The 12,772-nt window shown below is 40.2% G+C and overlaps 1 protein-coding gene across 1 annotated transcript; it reads right to left on the reverse strand.

Moving 5' to 3' along the window:
- Nucleotides 1-842: 842 nt before the first annotated feature.
- On the reverse strand, nt 843-12,192 carry LOC144664500 (cysteine protease ATG4B-like). Its single transcript, XM_078525662.1, has 14 exons — nt 12,061-12,192; nt 10,044-10,121; nt 9,481-9,579; nt 9,138-9,181; nt 8,956-9,010; nt 8,063-8,135; nt 7,800-7,879; nt 7,301-7,518; nt 6,069-6,147; nt 5,003-5,082; nt 4,499-4,561; nt 2,414-2,470; nt 1,446-1,566; nt 843-1,322 (listed from the first exon to the last, which is right to left on the reverse strand). Exons 1-14 carry the CDS (start codon nt 12,182-12,184, stop codon nt 1,249-1,251), a joined length of 1,245 nt encoding a protein of 414 aa, XP_078381788.1. The 5' UTR covers nt 12,185-12,192; the 3' UTR covers nt 843-1,248.
- Between the last annotated feature and the right edge of the window lie 580 nt (nt 12,193-12,772).

Consider the following 12,772-nt stretch of genomic DNA (forward strand, 5'->3'; position numbering starts at 1 on the left):
CCAGAAGACAATAAGTCCTCAATTGGCCTTTATTTCCGACTTTTTATTTCAGCGTAAAGTCCCTGCTAGGTGAATACCGTAATTGAAACCTCAAAATCTTTTTTTATTGACTCAAGGACAGAAAGGGGCAAAAAGACGCGAAATTTTTGGCGCACCGCGCGTCATTTCATGATGCTGTTAAAATTTATCCGTTTAGTGTGGACGGGGCCTGAGGCTGTCTAATTAGCCTTCTCCAAAATCGAGGAACTGTTCAGTAGAAACAGAGAGTCAAAACTAGAATGCAAAAGTTTCATTATATTTTATTTTGAATTATACATTAAAAATATTTCTCCTGGTTCCTATACATTACTTGTTTTCCTCTTCACAAGGAAACATCGTGATCTTAAAATATATTCAACTTCCATAATCATTACAATACATTAAATTCCCATTCTTATACACCAAGCTTCTTTACAATCGTCCCTTTGTCTTATCATATTCAATAGTTTATGAAAAAGAAAATTCCACCCAAAACACCATATTTAACAAATAATATGTAGAATAAAGAATATATTTAAATTTTCAACTGAAACAAAAACTTGCAAATTACTAAAATGGGACGTCAAACCCGGTGCTGAAGTGAAAGTAAAGTTCTCTTTTCTCCAGAGCTTATATAGCTAGTCTTTCCTTTCAACACACAAACTCCTCGGAGCTTATTTTTTATTTTTCGTGTTTTTTTGTCGTGCAGCACTGGCGTGCGCGTCACGCGACACACGAGCGTGCGTCACGCATGACGCGCGTGTGCAACACGCATGACGACTTTAAATCCACGTAATATAACTGCTTCACGGATTTGAAGCAAAAAATTAAATAATGGGCTAACAGCGGTGTATAATCAAATTAGGTTGTTTGCTTGGACGAATCCTGTTCTGGGCTCTCTTCTAAAGGAAAGAAATTGCACCGCATGCGGAGAAACGAAGAGGTGAATGAAGAAATTTTTTTCCGTGCTCCAATTTGAGCCCGCGGTTTCCAGGAAGATGGCAAAGCGGCATGACGTAAAATTTTGGCCCCGAAATATGGACGTCACTTGTTACCGCGACTGAGAGCCTGAAACGAGCTAGCTACCACAATGCCTATCTAGCTCTGTTCCCGTTTATTCCCATTTCCAGAGCACGTAAAAACTTTTTGTTGAATAGAACCCATTTATTCAGTCCTACCAGCCCCAAAAATGAAATATGAAAGAATCTAAATTCACTGCTGCTTCCAAGACTACAAAATTTCATATTCTCCATCAGTGTCATATTCTTTTGGCTCGTCTGACTCGTAAGTAAGCTCTGTGAAATCTATAAAAAAAAGAAAATAAAAAGTGTTAAAACACCATGCTTGAGATTCGCAAAGAGTTAAAATTTTATAAAACGTTTCCTTCGACCTTTTTTCCCGTCACGTGATTGGCGTAGTCAACTGACCTGATTGCTGGCTACAGTTGAGCTCGTCACCAGGCCTTGGCGGTATTTCTAATGAAGGCCAGTGAGGTGGTCTATCATTCGCCAGCTCTAACATGGGTCTCCTGTGCCCGGAAAGGATATGCTGCAAAGAATATAAAACAACTAAGATTCACATCTACTTCACTTATTGAAGTACATACAAACATGGCTTGAATGGACTGTTCAAAGCCCTGGTCAAACGGTAACGCGAGTGGACGCAAGTAATCGCAAGTTGAACTTGCGTACAAACTTGCGTTGGCTGGCCAAACGGACTCGCAAGTTTACTCGCAAGTTGTTACACGCAAGTTGTCAAAAAGCCATTCCAATGCTACTGCGCGCGCTGCAATTCAGTACTTGAAGTAAACAGCAATACTTGCGTTGACTTGCGTTGGGTGACCAAACGGCGAGAAAATTGCGTTGACTTGCGTGCAAATTTGATCTCGATCAAAGGTAACACAAGTCATCGCAAGTCAACTCAAGTTCACGCAAGTCCTGGCCAAACGGAGACGCAAGTAGACGCAAGTTTTCGGCTTGCGTCTACTTGAGTCTCCGTTTGGAAAAAAGACGTTCTTCTCACATTCGCCGGTGGTGGCTCACAATCTCCTGTTCGCCGCGACTAAGCGCCCCCCACCTGCCCACCCTTAGTTTTCAGTTTGTATAGTCAAGTGTAGTCCAAAAACTTCGACGAACCAATAGTCTTCTGTTGGTGAAAATGCTACAATGTCAGGCAATGGTGTTTGGCTTAGCTAAGTAGAACTCTCAGTGGTGTGTGAAAAACCCTTTTCCTGGCCGTTGCCTACCCAAGGTGAGCTTTGCAATCCGCTTTAATGTTTAATCTTTTTTACTTCTTAAACATCCCCCGCCCTTTGCGACTTCCGCTTGCCTGTTGAATTCTAACGTTTCCTAAAACAACGTAGTTAATCAAAATCGTTGCATGCTGTAGGAAATACCTCTCGAATCTGTGTACACAGATCATCAAACTCCTCTTCTGTGTTACAGAAAAACCCCTACAGTTAAAAAAAGAACAATTAATGAAAGCCATTTAGGTGGCTTACAATAGTTTAGACAACTAGTCTAATGGCGAGGCTGAAAATGTTTACTGTAAACCAGTACTAAAAGTTTTTCTTCGACATTATTGGTGTACATGCGACAGTATATCATAGACTGGAATGTTTATAACATTAAGAGCCACCTTAAAAGGACTATGTCACGGGGATTTCGCAGTTTCTTGGTCTAAACTGTTCTGAAATAAGTGGTAGGCAACTTTACCCAAGAAAAACATTGTCTTTGAGCATTTAACGGAAGATATAACCTTAATATGGGGATAGAAATCAAACTTCGGCTATAAAAATCTATTTTTCTGAAGGCGCGCGGAAACAAGTAATGCAAATAGCTTTCATTAAATGATCACACACTAGGGTTTTATCCACCGACTTAAAAGTTTAGAACCACTTTGAACAGCCTAATCTGCATAATAAACGGTACCACATGAAAGTATTGCTTAATACTTTTAATTTGAATGGTCACACACTAGGCTTTCATCCACAGACTTCAAAGTTTAGAACCGAAGTGACCGACTTTTCTTTGACTCCGAGTGAAATTTAGACTTAACTTCAGCCTGCTAACCTAAGCAAAGGAAAAATCTGTTTGGAAACCACTACGGTATACACATGATTCATGTCGTTTTACGAAATTTTCTTTAGTTTAAGTTACTTCATTGGACGTTGGAAAAAGAACACGTGATTTCGCGTGTCCCAGCAAAGGAACATTTATACTTAAACATTTTTCACGGAAAAAATGTTATTTTCGTGGCTAGTTTGACACGCAAACCTGTCCTCGTCTCTGCCAACAGACTCAGATAGATAATTTATTTGATATTTTTACATAACAGTCTAAAACTGAATTGCGTAAAAATTTACAAAGAGGTAAATTATGTAAAAAAAAACCATATATGATACAACTGTTAAAATCTATTATAACTATATTAAAAATTTGCCATACAGGGAAAAAAGCCATGTTTAAAACGATTGGTTCGATCCTTATATGCTTGAAAATGACATTGACTTCTTAAGTTATACGTATTTACATTTTCCTGTGGCAAGAACTTATGTAATTTATGGCTACTATCGAGCATGATCTTATTGAAGAGTTTCTTGCACAGGATAGAACGTCGTTCCTTTAGGGAGCTTAGATTACAACATGATAGGTTATCCTGATATGATGCGTGTGGATCGATAATAAATAGGGCGCGTTTCTGTACACGTTCTATATCGTCGCTTAAGTAAGCGGGAAGGCTATGGTGAAAAGCCGGCGCGCAATACTCTAGAACTGGTCTTATGCATGTACAATAGAAATTAAGAATGACCTTTTTTGGGGACACAAGCTATTTTTAGACTCATCAGAGATCTCATAGATGCGACAATTATGTGTACGAAGGCCTTCAAGAGTTTCCATTTATTGCGCATGTAAACTTTGCAAATGCGTGGGCCACAAATTAAAATAGCTCGATTTTACCGCGGAGGGGCGGACTGAAATATTAGAACGTTGCGTGAACGAAAAATAACGAGCTTAAAGTAAGTTCTTTTACATTATTAAGCTGGGCGGAGGAAGGGGAACACGGTCTGTAAAATGTCTGTCTCAAGAACACACACGACACCAGGTCACGACCGAGCTAAAACGCTCGACCCGGGGGCCTGGATTAGCGTTAATTGGATTTGCCGCTAATCAGGTTCTCAATCCTCGAGTGAAAGTACGTTTTGTACACGGAATTAATAAAAGGCCATTTTATGATCAGGCAAAGTCGAAACACGAAAGTTAAAACGCAAATCATCCACTAATCTGGAAAATTACTGAGTTCAATTGTTGACCCCAATCTTTAAGTAGCTAATATGAATCTAGAGTTAGCCTGCGTACCGTGCAGCCGTCTCAACTAGAATGTGATGCATTTAATAGCTTCGAGGTTATCTCAGAACGCGGCTGATATTCTTAAATACAGGATCTCTTGGTGTTGAATTAGTATAATGAGCTCTCCTTACCAAGGCTATTGATGGGTCCAGATCTGAAATGTTCAGCCGGCTCGGATACACACAGTGATAACTCTACGAGACACAAACAAAAAAACCCTGAATACTAAAACAAACTGTTGTAACTGAATTTCCTTGTTGCTATTTCCGCTGAAGGCACGCAAGAAGATTTGAAGCAATGCACCTTTTCTTCAAAAGAACTGATTTTCAAGAGGGCACTTTTATTAGTTATCAAAAGAGTACCTCTTTTCTCTCGAAAAAAAAAGTGTGGCGGGAGCGAGGTGCGAGCGCAAAGGCGGCGATTAAGGTGGCGCACCCCTCCCATGTTCGCATAGTCTGCGAGAAGCCTCAGGATTGGTGAACACGCGCGGGAGCGTCAAAGTCACCACAGTCAGGAGTCTGGGGAGGAAGCGCAAAGGAAGGCTTATTAAAAGTTCGTATGAGTTCACGCGAAGAAGACTTGAAAAAAGAAAACCGGGAACTGTCCTGCAGTGCACATTTTCATAAAATCCATACCTCGTCTGGGATTTGGCTCATTCTTTCCGGGTTCACGGCTTGCTGCGTTGTATGAGGGTCGAGATACAACAGGTTATTTCCTGTAGTCAGAAGGGGAAAAGAATGAAGTCAAGTTACTAAGAGTGAAAACTGCCTGAAATGTCAAGTATCCTAAGACTCTCATATCTCTCAAACGAAACTAGACGCAAGCCCTATTAAAAAGAGGAACACCACTAAAACAAGGGAGACAAACGTATTAAGAAATAGAGAACTAATAAATGTAACAAGATGAAGAAAAGAAAAATATTGCGTCGACACGTAACGGATAAAGGCGAGAAAACGGGAATTGACATGTTCATTTTTAGAGAACACTTTTTTCAACAATTTTTACAGTAAGTTCTTCATAATGTTGCCTGACCGTACACAAGTCCCTCACGAAAACAAGAAATACATATAGACGATTGCAGATAGACTGCCCACAGCCTCTCTATTTTTCAACGCAAAAAAAGCGAGAGAATCGGTGAGCGAAGCGAGCGTGTCGAAAGCGTGAGCGTGGAGCGCGGGGGAGGGGGAGGGGGAGGGGGCGAGCGAAGCGAGCTTGCGCTGGCGTCCAGTTCTTTCCCGTTCCTCTCCGCGCTCACTGATCGAAAACCTACGAAAAAATAGAGGGCTGTGAACAGTCCAATTGCAGACGACTCTGCGACAAAACGCAAGCTGCAAGCGTAAGGAATAAAATAGTTTCCATTCCCTTGCTTATTGCGTTTACACATTGCATAAATATTGCACGCGACAATAACTGAAACTGTTGCGGAATATTTACGAGGTTGAATGATAAAGTAGAATAAAGGGTTGGACATACGCTGTTACTTTGTCGCGTGCAATGTTGCGCTCATTGTTGCACCGTGTATCCGGCCCTTCACAGTAGTTCAAATGTTTTTATCCTTGCGTTTGCGTTACACTGACGTAAGAATCGGCCCTTGTGTAACCCTGTTCAAAAATAAGCCTTTCCGTTTTATCATAAGCTGATGAGAAAATGGGGTACTAGTAAGAATCTCATCGAGCCACAGGAAAATCAAATTTCATTTACCGTAAAATCCTATAAAGTAATACGCATGATTGGGTTTTCCACCAATGACTCCTACAGATTGCCTAAATGTGAAACATGCCTGAAAAAGAGTAAAAGAAGAAAGATATGAATGAAAAATTAAGACTTCACATACCGTAATGATTCGATTTAGCGCCCTCCTTCCAATAAGCGCCCCCTTCCGAATAAGCGCCCCCCTTCGAATGTGTTTTTGTAAATAAGTGCCCCTATTCCAATAAACACCCCTATTCAAATAAGTGCCCCTATTGTGGATAACTGGCCCTACTGAAGTCATTGACGTCAACTAGATAAACTCCTGACCGTTCACCGTACATTTCATGTATACACTAACTGCTAAAATGAACAATTATTTTAAAAGTAACTGTACTTTTAACAATTTCTAACTGTTACATTTGGTTGTTTCTCGAAAAATTAAATAAGCGCCCTGTTCCGAATAAGCGCCCTGTCTCGAATAAGCGCCCTCCCTCGAGGAGCCATAAGTAAATAAGCGCCCCGGGCGCTAAATCGAATCATTACAGTAAAGGGGTTTACCTCGGTGTAAAAACTTGAGAAATTTTTCTTTGTTTTGGAGTTGTTTTCATATTGTTTCGAGGTTCTTTGTTGTCTTGGTCGTTCTTTGCTTTACGTCACTGGTGAGTTTTTACACTGGTATTTACACCGAGGATGAGCCAACATAACACAAGGTAACGTCTGTGTCCGAGCCTAAGTGGCCCAGACAGCTGGAGCTTATCCCGGTTTCTGTAGCATAAAGCGACTAGGAGTATTGCTACTCCCACTGGATGGGATGCTAGTCCATCGCAGGGTTACCCCCCAGCAGTAAGTGCGCCGGTACCCATTTATACACTTGGGTGGAGAGAGGCACTGTGAGAGTAAAGTGTCTTGCCCAAGATCACAACGCAGCGCCCCAGCCAGGTCTCGATCCCGGGCCGTTCGACTTGGAGCCGAGCGTGTAACCATTAGGCCACCGCGCCTACCCTAACACAACCAACCTTAAAAGGTAGATCCCTTCATCCCCACCACGACCCCGAATGCCTTGCTATTTGGGCAACCATATTGTACTTTACTCCGAAAAAGTACAGAGGAAAGATTTACAGAGATCAGAGCAGCCTGACTTTCTCGCTGGCTCACCACCAGCTTGCTTTGCTCATTTGTATGCTGACTTGTTCTCAAGGCTTCGTTACTCATATGTGTGACTAAAGATACCCTTCTCTTACCTTGAATGGCTCATTATAAACAGGGTTCATTTCAGACAGTCCTAATCTGAGTGGTATAAAGAGTAAAAGAGGTCTCCATGCTTGTTTTCTGTGTCTTGCTCCATCTTTTGTGTCTGTTCCAGTTTTTCCTCTTTGTCTTTCACTACCTGTTGATGTCCGGCTGTAGCGAGTCGTCTCTCCATGAGTTTTAGTGGGTGAGTCTCTTTTGCAGAGAGTTTCTAAATGCAAAACAAGGTGTTTCAATCTAAATACTAAGGTTCTTTCTTTGAAAGAAATTATGTTGTATAAGCTTAATGGAACACAATGGGAAAGACATTTGTCAGTCAGGGACGATTTTATGTGGCTTTGTTAATATTTCTTACAATTGACCCTTGTAAATTACCTAATATATATACAGTATCTAGTATGTAGCCTGCCAGAGAAAAGACTTCTGTTCACGCTGCGACACACTTTTTTTTGAAGGGCGGTATCTATACCTTCAATTATCATCATAACTTACTAATATCATTAATTATGACTGTGTTATCCATGGCGATATGTACACACAATGAACTCCAGTCATCAAAAGATGTTAGTTTTCTGTTGACAAACAAGAAAACAAAAATTACGTCCATCTGGACAAAAATAATGAAAGAATTGAACTTTTGATGTCATTCTGGAACTGAATGATGTATAACAACTAAATATTCTGCACAGCACTTTAAACTTGTCAGTAAACACCAAGAGTTAATTAGACGACCTTGAGTTCTGGTTCAAACTTACTTGAGTACTTGTGCAATGGTGTTTGGTCCAAACCAACTCCCCACTGGTTTGCCTTCTGATACGCCCATTTGAGCTAAGGTCAGAAAAATAAGGTAACATTCATTAAAAGTCAAGGTTAAGTCTGTACTTGAGTTAAAGTTGCCTAAACTTACTTATCACAGGTTTGGTAGCATGAAGTGACCAGGAGTATTGCTTCTTCCCTTTGACTGGATGATGTACCACTGCAGTTTACCCTCCCCACCTCCTCCCAACATTTTGTAAGGTTGTCCCAAAAGTGACCTGGAACCCATTTATACTCCTAAGGCCCTCAGAGGGGGATTTTGATGTCGCTTTGTCACTCGTTTCGAACCCACTTGTCACCTATTTGGTGAGGGAAACATTGTCACTGTTGCAAATATACACCCCATCAGTGCTCTGGAATAAGATTGTCGTTACATTTTTAGCTATTTCAGAGCAACGTCGCCTGTCGCCAAAACCCCTTGGAAGGCCTCACTCTTTAGGATGTATGGTGGCCTAATGGTTAGTGCACTGGACTCCAGATGGAGTGGTCTGTGGGTTCAAGCCCCAGCTGCGGTCATTGCTTTGTGTTCTTGGGCAAGACATTTTACTGTCATAGTGCATCTCTCCATGCACAACACAATGACCTCAGTGAGGTCTTGAACAATGGCCACTCAACCTGGACTTCAGTGTGGTGAGCATTAGGCCACTTACTGTACCTGCAACTCATATTCAGTATTTATGCAAATTATACAAATCAAATTTGTCACACAGTTCACTCTTTCACTTGAAAATGGAATCAAGATTAAAAAAAATATGATTTGTCTTATGAGGAAGCTTTTTTCCGCACTACAAATAAAAATACCGGTAAGTATATTTAAAAATTATGTACTCACCTATCTGATGGATAGAATACAAACTGTCCTTCTTGTCCAGGAAATTCTGTAGAATCTGAAAACCATGCAAGTATATTCACTTTCAATCACAGATCACCTCTTACCTAAAATTTTAGATTAGCTTTCAAATTCTACTTGGGAACTGAAAACCTACAGGCCCATATCACAAAATATTGACATACCTGCATGTAAACAGGGTGTGTTGTGTCAGGATCCCATTGCCAATCTGCAAAAAGGAAAGAAAAATAAAACTTACCGTACATCTAATAATAATAGTAATATTTACAAAAAATAACAAATAACAGTTTTATAGGACTGACAATGCTGTGGCTGTTGGATTCCAGATCAAATTGGACTTTAGAAATGCTGGTTTTGTGGATGAAGGAAAACTGAAGAAACTTATTAAGAAAAACCCTCAGTGCAAGAATGAGAATCAACAACAAACTCAATCCACATATGATACCAGGTCCAGGATTCAAACCCAGGCCACTTCATTCATTCACTGTAAATGAATGGAGAGCTTACCTCTGCCAAGATGCCTGCAGACCAAAGCTTGTGCAAATATCATCTGTCCACATCGCAGCATACAACCCCAACCATTGTCAGCAGTTGGACCTGTGCCGCCTGTAAGAAAATAACTACATAACTAAAGTAACTATGTACATGCTATTTTTGTTTCCCGGTATTTCACATTCAAATTGTAAACGTAAGTTTTAAAGCATAATTTTCAAATGTACAACCAATAATACAATTTTACCTTTTCTGCAAAAAGGTTGTGTGATATGACTGAGAATTTCTACCTATATTTTTGTTTGTTTTCTTCTACCACAGATGTATTACATAATATTCTTTTCTGCTGAATCAGTTCTACAACCACTTTCAAGTAATTATAATAAATATAAATATAAAAATACCCATATTTTGTAAGTAGCCAAACTGCATGCTTGAAGAATTTTTATTATAACACAGATAACTGTAAAAAACTTAACAACAACTTAGCTCATTGCAGCCAAAACAAAATGCACTGCCCATTTTAATTATAAATGATTTGTTGCATTATACTAATGTAACAAAAAATTATTACTCACCAATTGCTGGGAAATTCTTTCTGTATGTGCACCACAATCTAGACCTGATGTCCCTAAGAATGCTGACTGTATCTTCTCCTAAAATATAATTTAACAAGAAAAAATTGAAATGTTTTAAAGATGGCAAATTTTAAGAATTTTTCAACAATTCATCTCCATTTTCACTGAGCTTAAAATTTGCCATTTTCATTATTTACTGCACACTTGAAGATTTCGAGCTTGCTGATCCTAGCAGTATGCAGGAGTAAACCTAGTAAATGGCCCAGCTCACCAACGAGTCTCGAACGAGTCGTTGCACGTTTGGGATGGTATAGTCTCGTAGCTCAGTTGGTTAGAGTGCCCAACCAGTATCTGGGAGGCCATGGGTTCGATTCCTGTCGGAGACTCAGATTTCTTTGTCCCATGCTCGTGGGGGTCATTGTTGAAAAATTCATCTCCAAGATCAACAATAATTTTCAATTGACCAATGTCTAATTCCTTCTTAAAACATTTCTTAACCTAGAAACATACAAACTGTAAGAAGTAACAATTAGTAATGAACAGTTTTTGGAGGCTCTAAAAAAGCTGTAGAGGATGATGTTTAAATTTGGCTTCTTTCTACCCTGGTCTCAGAGATTTTCTTTCTTCTCTTTTCACAATCAAACCAGGGTAAAAAATATCTTGTACAGTAATACAATACAGAAAACCCTGGCCAATGCGCAACCCTAAATTTCCCAATCTGAACTGTATTTTAATAACACCTGAAATGCAGCTATAATCAGTCAGTGGACCTTATTATTGCAGCCTAATGGTTAGTAAGGCCTTCCAATTGCAAGGGGTTTAAGCGACAAGCGAAATGACCCTGAATACTGGCGACACAGGAACAATTTAATAGCAACAAGCGACATCATTATAGCACTGAAATGCAACAGCAACACAGTGCAAACAGCAACACAATAGGGTAAAAACGACAGCGACATTTACAGCTGTAAACTAGCCGACATGGGTTCTCAGAAACATGTGACATTGCGACACGGCTACACCCCTTCACTCCTTGGAAGGCCTCTTTAGTGTGCTGGACTTCAGATCAAGTGGTCCAGGTTCGAGCCCTAGCTAGGGTCACTGTGTCATGTTGTTGAGCAAGACACTTTACTCTCATACCTAGGTGTATAAATGGGTACCAGCTACTTCAATACTGGGGGTAGCCCCGCAATGGAATAGCGTCCCATCCATGCAGACTGCTTGCCCTTGATTTCTATAAGTGATTGTAAACTTGGCTGCACCTTGTTGACTATTCACTCATTGAAAACTTGGGCTTGTGGTCTAATTAACAATTAGTCTAATTTTTTGGTAGAAACTGTAAAGAATTGTAGTCCAAAACCTAAAATTTTATGTACTTTTAAGCCAAAAATCAAGAAAAATTAACCCTGTAAAGAGCAACGCGTGCGCGATTGTGTTCTATCGGCGAAAAGAAAACAATGGGAGAACCAATCAAATTCGCGGATTTCCAATAGAGCACAGCTGTGTTTCTACTAAATGTTAATTAGATCATTCCTCTTGTAGTCAATGCTTGAAGTTTCCAGTTCACTAAAAACTGCAAGCCCAGCATAATTTTCACCTTCAGTTTGTGAAAACTTGCTACATGTGAATTGAATTCTTTTTTATGCATTAATGATCCTAACCAAAAAACTGCAATAAAGAAAGCAAATGATATAGGCTTAAAACATAAGCTAGAGGCAAATATAACTTGACTATCATTTATTCGAAAATATCCTATTTCGATTTAAAGTGAATTTATGGTGAGCTTACATTTAATTTTACATAAACGAAAAGCTTCCGTTGTCAATTCGCACAAGATTATACCAACATTGAGAAAAAATTAAAAATGAACAACAATTGCAACATATTGCATCAATGCATTGACAAAAGACTCAAAAAATTATAATTTTATACTTTTGAAAATAAAATTTTCTCTGCAGTGTTCTGCTAGAATCTAAGGCTTTCAGGAGATCATTGGAGGACCTGAAATTGTCCTTACCTCTGTCAGTAATGTATTGCTTTCCAAGGATCCACACGGGTTCTTTAGTTCTCGGAAACACATCTTGTTCAAAAGAAATCGCTTCGTACGTAATACAAGCAGCATCCATGTCGGGACCCGCCATGTTTTCTTTGCATCTTCAGTTTACAAAACATCGTCATTTCGTTTCCAGTCCTCGCGCATGAAGACAACGCTAGTTGCTCACCCTACATCCCAGGTGTGGTAACTACCCAACTTACATTGAAAATTAATTTCAGAAAACTAATTAACCGTGAAATATTGGCCAACTGAACGTTCTTCTCTGCGGGGTTATAACTAACAGAAGAGAAGGGAAGGGGAAAGGATCTTCAAGTTCTTTGACAGTTTTCTACAACAGTGGCCGAGGGGGCTGGGAAGGTGGGGAAAGGGGAGGGTCTTAGGCTCTAATTCTAATGAACTGACCCTCTTTTTGCCTGAATGATGGGCCTGTCACCGCGAGCGGTATCTCGCTCCCATCTGGCCTTAGCTTGCGTAGCTGGAAGTATTGTTGGGTTTGGCGCACAAGCAAGCGGCGCCGGAAGCCGCGACAACGAGCGGCACAGCCGCGAGTAGCTTGGGGAGGAGGAGTTGAAATACCAACTCCTCCACCCCAAGTCACTCGCGGCTGTGCCGCTTGCTTGTGAGCGCTTCGAAACCCAACAATACCGCCAGCTACGCAGGCTAATCTGGCCTC

Source organism: Oculina patagonica, chromosome 8 (genome assembly GCF_052425735.1).
Source record: "Oculina patagonica isolate OP01 chromosome 8, crgOcupat, whole genome shotgun sequence".
Lineage (NCBI taxonomy): Eukaryota > Metazoa > Cnidaria > Anthozoa > Scleractinia > Oculinidae > Oculina > Oculina patagonica.

Excerpts from the sequence above, each read along its gene's own strand:
- LOC144664500 (XM_078525662.1), bottom strand. The coding sequence starts at position 12,184 with ATGGCGGGTCCCGACATGGATGCTGCTTGTATTACGTACGAAGCGATT. Across the intron at positions 7,880-8,062 it reads ACCATTGCACAAGTACTCAA|AAAACTAACATCTTTTGATG; the intron begins GTAAGTTTGAAC and ends GTTTGTCAACAG. Across the intron at positions 6,148-7,300 it reads TTTATAATGAGCCATTCAAG|GCATGTTTCACATTTAGGCA; the intron begins GTAAGAGAAGGG and ends ACTCTTTTTCAG.